Raw genomic sequence first — 11,283 nt, forward strand, 5'->3', positions numbered from 1 at the left:
GGGGTGAGGAGTGAGGACCCAGGTGGGCGTTCAGTGCCGGAGAAGAGAGTGACGCACGGACAGGGCCCAAGGGCACCGCTCGGCCACTGCCTGGCCCCGCACCGAGGCCCTGCGCCTGTCCGCCTGCCCTCAGGCTCCGGTGCTGTTCTCTCCTCCCTTCCTGCTGCTCTTCCGAGCCCACCACCTCTCCGGCCCCCATCCCCTCCCTACTGGAACGTCCCCTTGCCTCAATTCGGGGCCCCTCCCCTCACTGGGGGACAGTTACCATTGGGGGCCATGGCGGGCATCACCAGGGACATCTTGGGCCGGGAGGTCTTGTTGTGGCTGATGGCTGGAAGCAGCAAGTGGTCCTGGAGCAGAGGGGCGGGCCGATGATGGAGGAAGGTGTCCAGGAGCTCCCCAGCTCTGGTCTTCACCCTCCCACAGAAGAGGCGGCTGGGAGGCCCAGAGGGCAGGCGGGCAGCGAGAGGAACTCACCCTTCGGAAGGACACAACATAGAACGTGTCTTCCCGACGGTCGATGGCATCCAGGAACTCCGGCTGTGAGCGGTCTGGGTGGCGATAGAGCTGCAGCTGACCCACCGGGTCCCTGGGCGGGCGGCAAAACGGTTGGGAGTGAGCCCTGCACCGCTCCCACTGGGGAAGGGAAGGCCAGAGCCCCCAGCGGGTGGTGAGGGGCCGTCACCCTGCTCGTGACAGTGACGACAGCATGGGCCAGCGCTTCTGCGTGGGCTCCAGCGGGATAAACGGCCCTCCCCTGCGCTCACCTCTCGGGGGGCCCCGGCGGCTGAGTGGGGACGGCCTTAGCTGGGAGCAGCTTCTTGCGTGGCTGAGACTTCTGGAAGGAGAGGTATCTAAGGATGCGGAGAGTGTGAAGGGAGAAGGGAAGGAGACAGGCGGGCCCTGGGAGCCGAGGCCGCCCCCGACGGGACACCAGCCCAGCGCCCTGCGCACCTACCTGTCTCTTCGGGGCCCTCGGGGGGCTCTTCCGCCTGCCTCTCTGGTGCCGCTGTACCCAGCCGCTCAGCTCGTCGGCGAGCCTGGGAAGCAGGGGGCAACACGTCTGCGCTGGGCCAAGAAGCCCCTAACGGACCCATGTGCAGGAGCCCACCACGGCTGTCTGGGGGTCCGCACCTCAGGGACTCGGTCCGGTTGAAGTGCCGGCAGTCAGAGGAGAGGAAGAGCTGGTCCAGGTCCCTCAGCAGCAGCTCCCTGGCCGCCCCGGGGAAGGCTGTCAGGTTCCTGCCGTGAGGGAGGGAGCGAACGAGGCCACCATGAGAGGCTGCCCCGCGCTCCTGTGGCAGCAAGTGTGGTGTGGGCTCCGCTGCCTCGAGGCAGCGTCTTAGGAGCCCCCCACTCCTCACCTGAAGCTGGGCCGGGCTGCAGGGCTGGACTGTGGCTCCTCGGGGCCCTCAGGAGACCCCTGGAAGGGCTCCGTCCCCTGAACCGGGTGCTGCTCTGAGAACTCCAGCAAGTGCCTCTGGGGCCGGGGCTCCTGCCCGCCCGTGTGGGAGCCGGGAGCCAGAGGAGGAGACTCGCTGATGCTGCGTGTGCAGAAGGGACAGCACCTGAGCACCGCCCAAGCGAGGCCTAGGGTATGCGCCCCAGCGTCGGGAACAGGAAGGGCCCCCACCTCACAGGTCAGGCAACAAGAAAAGAACAGCGTCTGACCGGCAGCCTAGAACCCAGCACTGAGCGGCCACGGTTTCACCGACACTGTCACACCATGCACCCTGCGTGAATGGCGGGCTACACAGAACTCTAGGTGCTGGAGAGAGGAACCGGACCGGGCCAAGAGACGATCAGGCATTCCCACCTGACAGGGCCAAAGTTGAAGGCAATGAAGAGCAGGAAGACCATGATGCAGACCACCTTCCTGTTTCCGGACCCCAACTTGAGCTCGCTGTTCTGAGGTGCGAAGGAAGAGACAAGGGAGGCGGCGAGTCGAGTCTCCCACGGGCAGCTCCAAGCCACCCGCTGCCTCCCAGGGAGGACCAGACTGACCTCGGCCAGCAGGGCTTCTAGCCGCCGCCGGAGGGCAGCATTCTCCCGGCGCAGCTGCTGGTTGTCGGCCAGCACGGCCTGCAGCCGCGCCTCCAGCCCCTGCAGGTACTCCTTTTTCTTCCTCCGGGACTGGCAGGCCGACTCCCGGTTCTTGATCATTCGCTGCTGCCGTTTCAGCAGCTTTGCCTGGGTACCAGGGGCCACAGAGCAAGGAAGATGAGAGGGAGAGCGGCCCGCTCCACCCATTCTCCTGCCGACACAGCCAGACGGGGAAGGGCCTCTCCCCTAACCATTCCAGGGAAGGAGCCCTCTTCCAATCGCCCTGGAGGTGGGAGAAGGCAGACTGCAGGAGGAACGTGGAGCCTCCCTGGCGGGAGGACACCCGATGCTCCTTTGCAGAGCCCAAGTGGATCCTTGCTGAGTGAGGAGCAGTTGATCTGCCTTCCCCTGGGAAGCAGCCTCTCTCCTCTGCTGCCACAACCCTAACTGAGCATGACTTTCCTCGTGCTTGCCCGAGACCACCCCCATTCTTTACCAGCAGCGAGGGCACGGACCGGAAACCACCCACAGTCCATACCCCAGAGGGCCACGCTGACCGGCAGGATCCAGGATCTGTGCACAGATATACAGCTCCCCTTTTCTTGGGATCCTAACTCCCTCCTCCCCCTATGTCTGTCTGTCTCTCTCGAACACAGATCTCCTCATCCTCACCACCCCAGCGCCCTGCCTACCCCATACTCACATCCACCTCGGGTGGGCAGGGGTTCCCAGGCATAGGTGCCGGGACGATGCTCTTCCTCTCGGGCCGTGGCCCAGCGGGGGCTGGCCCTTCAGGCTGGACTCGGATAGCACCTTGGATGAGGACGACTGGGGACACTGAGGCAAAGGAGCACATCAGGTCCTTCTGCCCACAATCCCGCGCTCCCTTACGAGGGCGACCTGGCCGGCCCCTCTCTCCTCCCACCTGCAGGCGGCTGGACAAGCGGCTGCAGCAGAACCGTGGTGCTGGGAGGCACGGCTCTGGGCGGCATCTGGACGGTGGTGAGCACCATGGGTTTGGGCTGCAGTGGTGGCTTCCGGGCGGGCGGAGCTTTCCCTGGAGGAGGCAAGGAAGACATTTCAGGCCCAAGGGGCTCTGGCCAGGGGCCCCAGGCTCAGGAAGCCCTCTTACCTGAGGAACTTTCAGGGGATGGACCCACGCTGATCTGGACTGCTCCGAGTGCGGGGGCCGGGGCATCCCAGAGGAGGCACCCCTGGGGGGATGGAGACTCTGTCTTCACTTCCAGCACCTCCTCGCCTACACACGCCTAAGTGGGGCCGCCAGAGAGGTAATCAGAGGAGAGCCGGGCTCAGTACAGGGAGAGAGGGACGAGATGCACACCTGGCTGGGGGAGTCCGCCGAAAGCAGGGACGCCTCCGAGTTCACAGAGGAGGACGGAGAGACAGGTTCCACCTTGGTCTGGACCTCTGTGGAGGGGCAGAAGAAAGCGAAGCTGGCTGTCAGGAAGTGGTCGTTCCTCTGTGGACACACACAGGCACCCGGGAGGAGGGGCTGTGGAGCTGCCAAGCAGTGGCTGTCTCCTACCTCTCCCTGCCGCCTTCCTCTCACCTTTGGTGGGTCCTCCAGGCTCTCCCTGTCCTCCACTGTACCCGCTCCCTCCTTGCAGACCATGTCCACTCACAGACGAGGCCCCAGCAGGGGCGTCTCTGCATTCAGAGCCCGTCCCCATCACATGGGCTCCTCACCTTGCCCCAGCCCAGCACACCTCAGGGCTGGCCCCACCCAGCCCGTGTCCCAAAGGCCTCCGCTTGCGCCCGATCCGGACTCCGGGCCAAGCATCCATCCTTACTCCACAGGCCTGAGTGGCTCACTGCTCCTCCCTTTTCACAAGTTCCCTCCCACTGTACGTCAGCCTCCCAGGCCCCAAGCAAGAAGCCTCAGTCACCTCTGAGCAAGACCTTATGGCGCCTGTTCGCCCTCTTTACAGCCTGTTCATCACCCCATGAACAGCAGTGTCTGTGAGGCCTCATTTGGGTGAAATGAAACCCACAGGGGCCAAATGCAGCCCCGAGGTGAGCAGTCCACACTCCCAGAGTCCCTGCCACTCATTGCGGCACTTAGACTAATACTGCAACTTTGACTTTAATCCGACTTCTATTTGGAATAGGTAATAGCCACATGCTACAACTACCAAAAGAAATACAATCATATGGTACCAATTCCAAAGAAACAAAGGGGACTTCTACAAAAAGTAAATCTCCTTCCCTTCTGTCTTCTCTTCAGAAGTGACTGCTATTAGAACTAATTAACCATGATGGGTTGGAACCCTCGAGAATTATGCTCTTACCACAGTCTTAAGTAAAGTACAGGCCCTCAAAGAACACCTGAATATTAGGAGAGAATGTGATATTTTTGTTTGTTTGTTTTTCTGAGACAGGGTCTCACTAAGTAGTTCAGACTGACCTGGAACTCACTATGTAGCTCAGGCTGGTCTCAAACTCACTGCAATCCTCCTGCCTCAGCCTCCCGAGTGCTGGGATTACAGGCGTGCGTCACCACGCCCGGCCACACGAGAATCTGATTTTAATAATACCGTCTTTTGCAAAGCACAAATAGTCTTTGCTGCTAATGGTGTTTTAATTCATATTTTGTGTCTTCTTTATAACAGTTAACAATCTGCATATGATCTGTTTGTCCCTCTGAACCCACTCTCCACCTTCCCTGCCTTAGCTGAGGCCCAGGGAGAAAACCTGAATGGACGGTCCCAGTGGACTGCCCCGCCCTCCAGCTTCTGCTTGGAGTTCAGCTAGACAGAGGCTAGGCCAAGAGACGCACATGGCACTGCGTCTTTGTCAGCCACCAGGGCTCACAGCCACCAGGGCTCACACCGAGCTCAGCATCTTGCCCCGGCCAGAACCCAGGCATCTCCCTCTCTCGGTGCCCAGGGGCTCACTGCGGCTCCCCTTCTCCTCCCCTCCTTCTCAAATCCGCCTTCTGCTCGGCGTCTGCGCCTCCGCACCTGACTAGGTGCGTGAGCCCCACCTGGCCCTCCTGGCTGCCGTCTGGCCTTCTGCAGCCCACTCTGCCCCACCACCATCATCCTCATCACTGCTCCCTGTGACTCCTGACTCCCGGCTCCGCAGGATGGAAGCAAAGGGCCCTTTCTTCCTGCTAACCCTGAAGGTCCGCACCACTCTCCTCACGTGTGTGGGTCCTCACATGCAAGTGGACCCTACATCCTCCTTCTGGCCAGGATCTATGTGTCCTTCAAAGTCGTTTCAGTCCCCAACCCATGGATGTGCTAACATTTAAGGAGATGGGCATGCTGATAAACCTGATTTGGTCATTACATTATTTAACATCTGCATGTTAAATTGTAACACTGTGTCTTACAAATAAGCACCAAACAGTATATATCAGTTAAAAACAAAATAAACTGAGTGATGCATGCCTATAAGCCCAGCACTGAGGCAGGAGGATTCCAGTAAATTCAAGGCCAGGCTGAATTATATAGTAAGAACTTCAGGGGAAAAGAAAACGATTGGGAGAGTAACATAAATATTCCCTACCCATGGATGCCCAACCCTTTGGCTGGCCCAGGATACAATGAGCAAAGAGAAGTATTTCTGGACCGCATATAAGTAACAAAACTTTTTTGAGACAAAGTATATAGTTCATGCTGCCCTCAAGCTTGTGATCCTCCTGCCTCCCACGTGCTGGGATTACAGGGGTTTGCCACCAATCTCTACTATTTTTAACAATATTTTTTTAACTTTTTAAGAGAGAAAGTGGTCATAGGCTGCTGCTTAGACATACAGTGATACCTTGGTTGTCAAATGGCTCCAAGCTCAAATTTTCCACTCCTTGAACAACAAGTTTCAAAAACCATATACTCAGTGTTCCAAATTTTGCTCAACAGTCAAACTAAAAATCTAACTTGATAAAACCCACACATGCCCACAGTGAGTCAGTCACTCGCTGTGCCTCGCCGTGGACAGAGGGACAACGCTTCAGTCTAAGCACTATTCTCACCCAGACAATACACAGTGCCTGTATTTGTGCATTAAAGCATTCGTCACTGAGCTTTCTCAAATGCACAAAATAACAGAAATGCCTTCAAAAAAATTTAGTGATATCAGCAATAAAGTTAAGAGGAAAACTGTGAGAACCACAATAGTAAAAGAAATCACTGTGAAATTTGTTAAAAGTCCTGGAAAAATGAACTTGTATGTGTAATTTCTGGGCCTCAGAACCAGTTATTTGGTTTTCCATTATTTCTTATGAGAAAAATAAGTTCAGTTCTCAAATGTTTTGGTGTTGGAACATGAGTATGGAACAAATTGAGTTTGACAACCGAGGTATCACTGAACTTAGCTGTCCGCAAGTTATTTTAAAAATGCAAATTAATGGTGAATGACACAGGACACTAGAAACAAGAAAAAGAGAAAGAGTCACCTCTGTCTATTCAATGCTGCCCTTACGCTGGTTTCTGAAAGCTCTCTTTTCCTTCAGGCTTCTCTCCTAATTACCTGCTATCTCCTCTCCCCACACTGTCTTCCCTGTCCAGCTGCCTGCACCCCCTGCTGCACCTATGCACATGAGTGCCCATCCAAGACTCTACCTTGGTGAAGCTCAGGTCCATGCCAGCGGTCGTTACCTGAGGGGTCATCGGCAGAGGGCCCCACAGTGATCTGGACGATTTCAAATGGAGATGTTGGGTCGTCTCCCAGGAGGCAGAGTGGGGGTGCCAAGGATTCTGCCTTCACATGCAGCACCTCCCCTACTCCAGGGGCCTGGTGACAGGGTCCAGGGAGGCAGAAGGAGGAAAGAAAACAAGAGACGTCTTGAGAGTAAGAGCAGGAACAAGAGCTTTAGAGCTTGCAAACCACCGAGTGTTTGACCTGTGGTCTGAGTGGTATGGAACATCCCCTGTGCTGTCTCAAGCCCTCTGTTTTTTCTATTCTCTGTTATTCCTGGGAGGACTGATGAAACCTGGTGACTGTCTACAGTGAACAACTTCAGCAGGAACAGTAGCAGCATTCAGCAGTTAACGACTGTCTTCGCAGCCCCACCACTGGGAAAGGAGGCTATTACGGAAAGGGACAAGGCAGAAGGCCCCAGACATGACCCATATGTGGTCCAAATAATCCCCTCAGCGCCTGTGGGCGGAAGGGAGGGGCGCTGCCACAGAGAACAGGAAGCAGGTGGCTCTCTGACCTGGCTGGAGGGCTCTGTGGAGAGATGTGAAGATTCAGAGATGAGGGAGGAAGAAGAGCAGGGGGAGGATGGCTCAGACTTCACCTGAAGATCTGCAGGAAAAGGGGTTAGAAAACAATCAGGTCGTAGAGCCTAAGAACAGTCTAAGAGGTGTTGGAGAACATGGGGTCTGGGACTTCTTTCCCAGGGCCCCAGGGCATGGAGGAGGTGTTAGGATACAGGACATTATAGTTTCTGGGGAACCGTGGGATGGGGAGGATGAGGGAATCACAAAGGATATTTTACCTGGGAAGATAGGCAGGGAGTCCCAAGGGGGCTCAGGGGGGCTGGCATCCATTCCCACATCCATGGAGCTGCTGTCAAACTGAACAAAGGCGGGTGTGAGAAAGAAAGGAAAACACCAAGAGCGCTCTGGCCTTGGTTCTCGGACCACTCCCTCCCAGCCATCCCACCGGCGATACCGGGACATCTTGTTCCAAACAACGGAAGAGCTGCGGCGGCTCCTCCGCCACTTCATCCAGGCCAGTATACAAGGTGCCGTCTGCAAGGAGAGAAGTGTCAGAAGGTCGCTCGGCCGCGCCCCGTCCCTCATTGGCTCCGCACGGCCAGACCCACCGCCCGCCCACTGGAGAAGCTGCACAGCCAAAGAGCTGCAGCCCGCGTTCCCCGACCCGACCGCGGAACAACTCGGCGTTCCCGCTGGCAGCGAGTCTCCCCATCCCAAATCTCCCGAAAGCGCGACGAGCCCCCTTCTCCGCCCTCCTTCAGATGGTGGATTCCATATTTGCCCAGCCTTCCTTTTTGGGCTTCCGCTTCCTTCCCGCGTGCCTCAGGGACACAGTTCGCCACAGCCCTCTCCCCTCCCCGAGGCCTCACTCCGCACACCCCAGTCCTCCGGGCTCAGCAGGTTGTCGGTGAAGAAACGCGTCGGATCCGCAATCTCACTGAGGAGCATCAGCTCCGCCATCTTTCCCCCCCACCCCCCTACCCTGAAACGCTCCCCGAGGCCCGCCTCTCCTCTTCAGCAACTAATCAGTTGCCTCTTTAAAATGAGAGGGATGCCCCGGAAGTCCTACGGACCAGTGAGAGACGTGGGTTCGGAGCACATGGACTGAGAGAGATGACGGCGCAGGCGGGGCCAGTGCGCGCGCGGGGGCAGGAGGCCGTTCCGGGAATCTTCGGCTGTGTTGCTCGCGCGTGCGCAAAAGGCGGGCTGTAAACTGGCGCAGGCGGCAAACTGGCCCCAACGGCAAGGAGCCTGGGAAATGTAGTTCGTAGCGTTTAAGGTCTGGCACTTCTCTCAGCCGGTCCTAAATTTAGAAATTTAGACAGTTCTCCACGTCTTCGGAAATAAACAAGTTCCCCCAAAAGAGGCGCACTGAGACCGCTGTGCTACCTCCCCTGGGGAGGCAAAAGCTGGGAATAGGATATGGAGTGAAACCCTCTGAGCCCCTAAAAATCTCACAGCACAGACCACAATTTACAGGTTCTTCTCTCTTTTAAGGTTTAACTTTAATCAGCCAAACATCTTGCGTAGACCCTGAGCCAGCCCTGCATCCTGTTTCTTCCCCTCAATGACCACCTTTCCCAGTTCCTCCTGGGCAGCGCGGTTTTTGGGGTCTACCGCCAGCACCTTCTTGAGATCAGCAGTTGCTTTTTCCAGGTTCCCAAGGGCAGCCTGGGCAACCCCTCTTCGGTATAAGGCCTTTAAATGGCCAGGTTCCCGCTCCAGCACCCTGTCACAGTTCTGAGCTGCCAGCTGGGGCTGCCCTAGCAGCAACTGACAGGCAGCGAGGTTGGCATGAAGGATGGTTCGTTCTGGGGGGCCAGGTGGAGGTAAAGTCAACAGCAGTCGAAGAGCCCGTCCATAGCACCGGGCAGCCCCTGCAGGGTTCCCAGCTCGAAACAGTTCTGTGCCCCTTGCACGTTCTTGCCTGGCTAAGGCCTCTTTCTCGCTGGCCTCCAGCTCCCAGGAGTCCCGGCCCCGAGTGAAGGAGCCCAGTGTGAGCCTGACAGGAGGTCCAGAGTGACCAGGGAGCTGAAGCTCTGCTTCCTCACCTTGACACATGGACTCCAGGCATTTCTCTATGAGCTCCCCCCAAGTTTCATACCTCCACGGCCCTACTCCCACTGTTAGCTCTGTCCAGCCCTCCCGCAGCTCTGACCCAAAAGGAAACCCAAAAGCCAGAACCCGGCATCGGGAGCCTAGCTTGGGTTTGTCCAAGCCGTGTCCACGGATTATGATCTTCTTAACAAAGCTCCCATCAGGACAGTACCAGAGATCAGGAGCTTGAAGGGACCCTGGCATCTCACAGGTTGATTCATGAGCTTTATCAGAGTCTCCTTCAAATCCAGCGACCAGGTTTTCAGCCTCATGAAGATTCTTTGGACTTCGACTGGCTGGATCAGGGCTCACTCCCTGCCCGAGGGTTTCAGTAGGGGGGTCCCCGGGCTGCTGCCTACACTGAGTAGCTGAATCAAGTTTCTCCTGGGAGTTCTCTTCCCATTGTTGTCGTGGTTGAGAGATGTCTTTCTCTCCCAGTGGACTGACTGGTGGGATCTCCATTTGGCTATACGATCCCTTTCACCGTGGGTGTTCAGAAGAGGTTTTGGTGAGAAGAGAATGGATCAGGTTCAGGTCGGCACCTAAAAAGAAAGCCAAAAGCAATGCTAATTAATATTCTTTTCGGGATCCTTTAGCTTTTTCTCACTAGCCTCAAGTCCTGAATGTCCATAATTCCCCGGCCCCTTCAATCTGTCTTCCTCAAGCCCCGGTTCCACCCAGACCTAGTAGAACTATAAATTCCACAATTCCCTATAGTTTAGGTAACTGCCCTAACTACGGACACCCATTCGGGTCAGAAAGTACCTCAGCGGCCAAATTGCAAGAACCGGATTATTCGAATCATCTTTCCTTCCGAAGTTACGTGCTTTCTCAGTATTGTCTCTGGAGCCTTGTCCCAGATGCAGAGGACTGCTAAAAGGATCAGCTGAGGAGAGATACTGACAACCAATCCTGGAGACAGCGAGACTGCAAAGCGAGTCAAATTCCTGACAGCCAATCAAAAAGAGGAAATAACTTGTTTAGCCCGCCTACTGGGCGTGACATCATTTCCTCCGCAGTCGCAAAACTCCAAGCCTTAGCAACCGAGCTAAGCCCTAGCAACCAAACTAGGCCGAATCGAATTTAATCAAACGGGGTCCAGCTGGCCAGTTCCCTCGGAGTTGGAGAAGTCCCGGAATGAGAAAACGGGGAGAATGAGGATAAAGCGGAGAGTGGCTGGGGCAGTGTTTAATGATGGCGCCAGTGTACATTTTATCCGCCGATCTCAGACCCTTGCATGCTTTTATCGCTAGTTCTGAGATCCCAGCAGAGGTGAACTCCTTGGCCCATTCGGTCCCGGTTGTTCCGAGATAAACTCCCAGGCCTTTACCTCCCATAGGCCCCGTTCTGTTGGGCGACCCCCGGAGGCTTCTCGTTACCTTTCTCCTCACACCCACCACTGCCTTTCAAGTCCCTCTTCTCAGTCTTGGTGCTTTTCAAACTCCAAGGTGCACACAACACCTGAGGAAGTTGTTAAACTGCAGATTTGGACTTAGGAAGCTTGAGATGGAGCCTGTAACTGCGTTTCAACCCCGTCGTACCTGATGCTTGTGCCGCCGGGTTACCATCTAGAATAATCTCATTCCATTCTCTTCCCCTTTTCCTTGTCTGTGCCCCTTCTGTTTGTCCCATATTTTTGCATTACAACTGGTATAACCTGCTCCTCTGAGTGTAGAAGTGGAAAACTAGTCCTCCTCCTGATAGGAAGCGTAGTTTCTTTTTGTGATTCAGCCTGGCCTGGCCAGCTACCTGCACAGGCAGGGCCACCACAGCTCTTCCGGGAAAGAGGAGGCCTCTCACTCTGGCTTCCCTCTAGTTTGCTCTCGCACTCTGCCACTGTGCCTCAGACTACAAGGACCGTGACACCAGGACAGCGGGGGTGAGGGCAGTTTCATCATCAGACACAGACCCGGGCTGGAGAGTCACCTCGGTGGTGCCATCGCCTTTCTCACAAGTG

General features: G+C 56.3%; 2 protein-coding genes across 5 annotated transcripts; both read right to left on the minus strand.

The window, feature by feature from the left end:
- Positions 1-6: 6 nt before the first annotated feature.
- Atf6b (activating transcription factor 6 beta) lies at positions 7-8,416 on the minus strand. 4 transcript variants are annotated; one of them, XM_010609902.2, is made up of 17 exons: positions 8,303-8,416; positions 7,684-7,763; positions 7,508-7,586; positions 7,223-7,314; positions 6,627-6,798; positions 3,386-3,471; positions 3,176-3,311; positions 2,969-3,100; positions 2,747-2,880; positions 2,005-2,190; positions 1,817-1,908; positions 1,365-1,544; positions 1,135-1,242; positions 959-1,040; positions 768-838; positions 478-589; positions 7-350 (listed from the first exon to the last, which is right to left on the minus strand). In XM_010609902.2, the coding sequence occupies exons 1-17, from the start codon at positions 8,328-8,330 to the stop codon at positions 228-230; spliced, it is 1,893 nt and encodes a 630-aa protein (XP_010608204.1). In that variant the 5' UTR covers positions 8,331-8,416; the 3' UTR covers positions 7-227. The 4 variants fall into 4 exon arrangements, with proteins under 4 accessions (XP_010608204.1, XP_010608202.1, XP_010608203.1 ...); XM_010609900.3 differs by lacking the exon at positions 8,303-8,416 and adding an exon at positions 8,108-8,251; XM_010609901.3 differs by lacking the exon at positions 8,303-8,416 and adding an exon at positions 8,108-8,250 and having other exon boundaries at positions 6,663-6,798.
- Positions 8,417-8,721: 305 nt separating this feature from the next.
- Fkbpl (FKBP prolyl isomerase like) lies at positions 8,722-10,268 on the minus strand. Its single transcript, XM_010609904.2, has 2 exons — positions 10,092-10,268; positions 8,722-9,868 (listed from the first exon to the last, which is right to left on the minus strand). The coding sequence occupies exon 2, from the start codon at positions 9,786-9,788 to the stop codon at positions 8,739-8,741; it is 1,050 nt and encodes a 349-aa protein (XP_010608206.1). The 5' UTR covers positions 9,789-9,868; positions 10,092-10,268; the 3' UTR covers positions 8,722-8,738.
- Positions 10,269-11,283: the final 1,015 nt, after the last annotated feature.

This window comes from Fukomys damarensis, unplaced genomic scaffold (assembly GCF_012274545.1).
Source record: "Fukomys damarensis isolate Sample0158 unplaced genomic scaffold, DMR_v1.0_HiC HiC_scaffold_20, whole genome shotgun sequence".
NCBI lineage: Eukaryota > Metazoa > Chordata > Mammalia > Rodentia > Bathyergidae > Fukomys > Fukomys damarensis.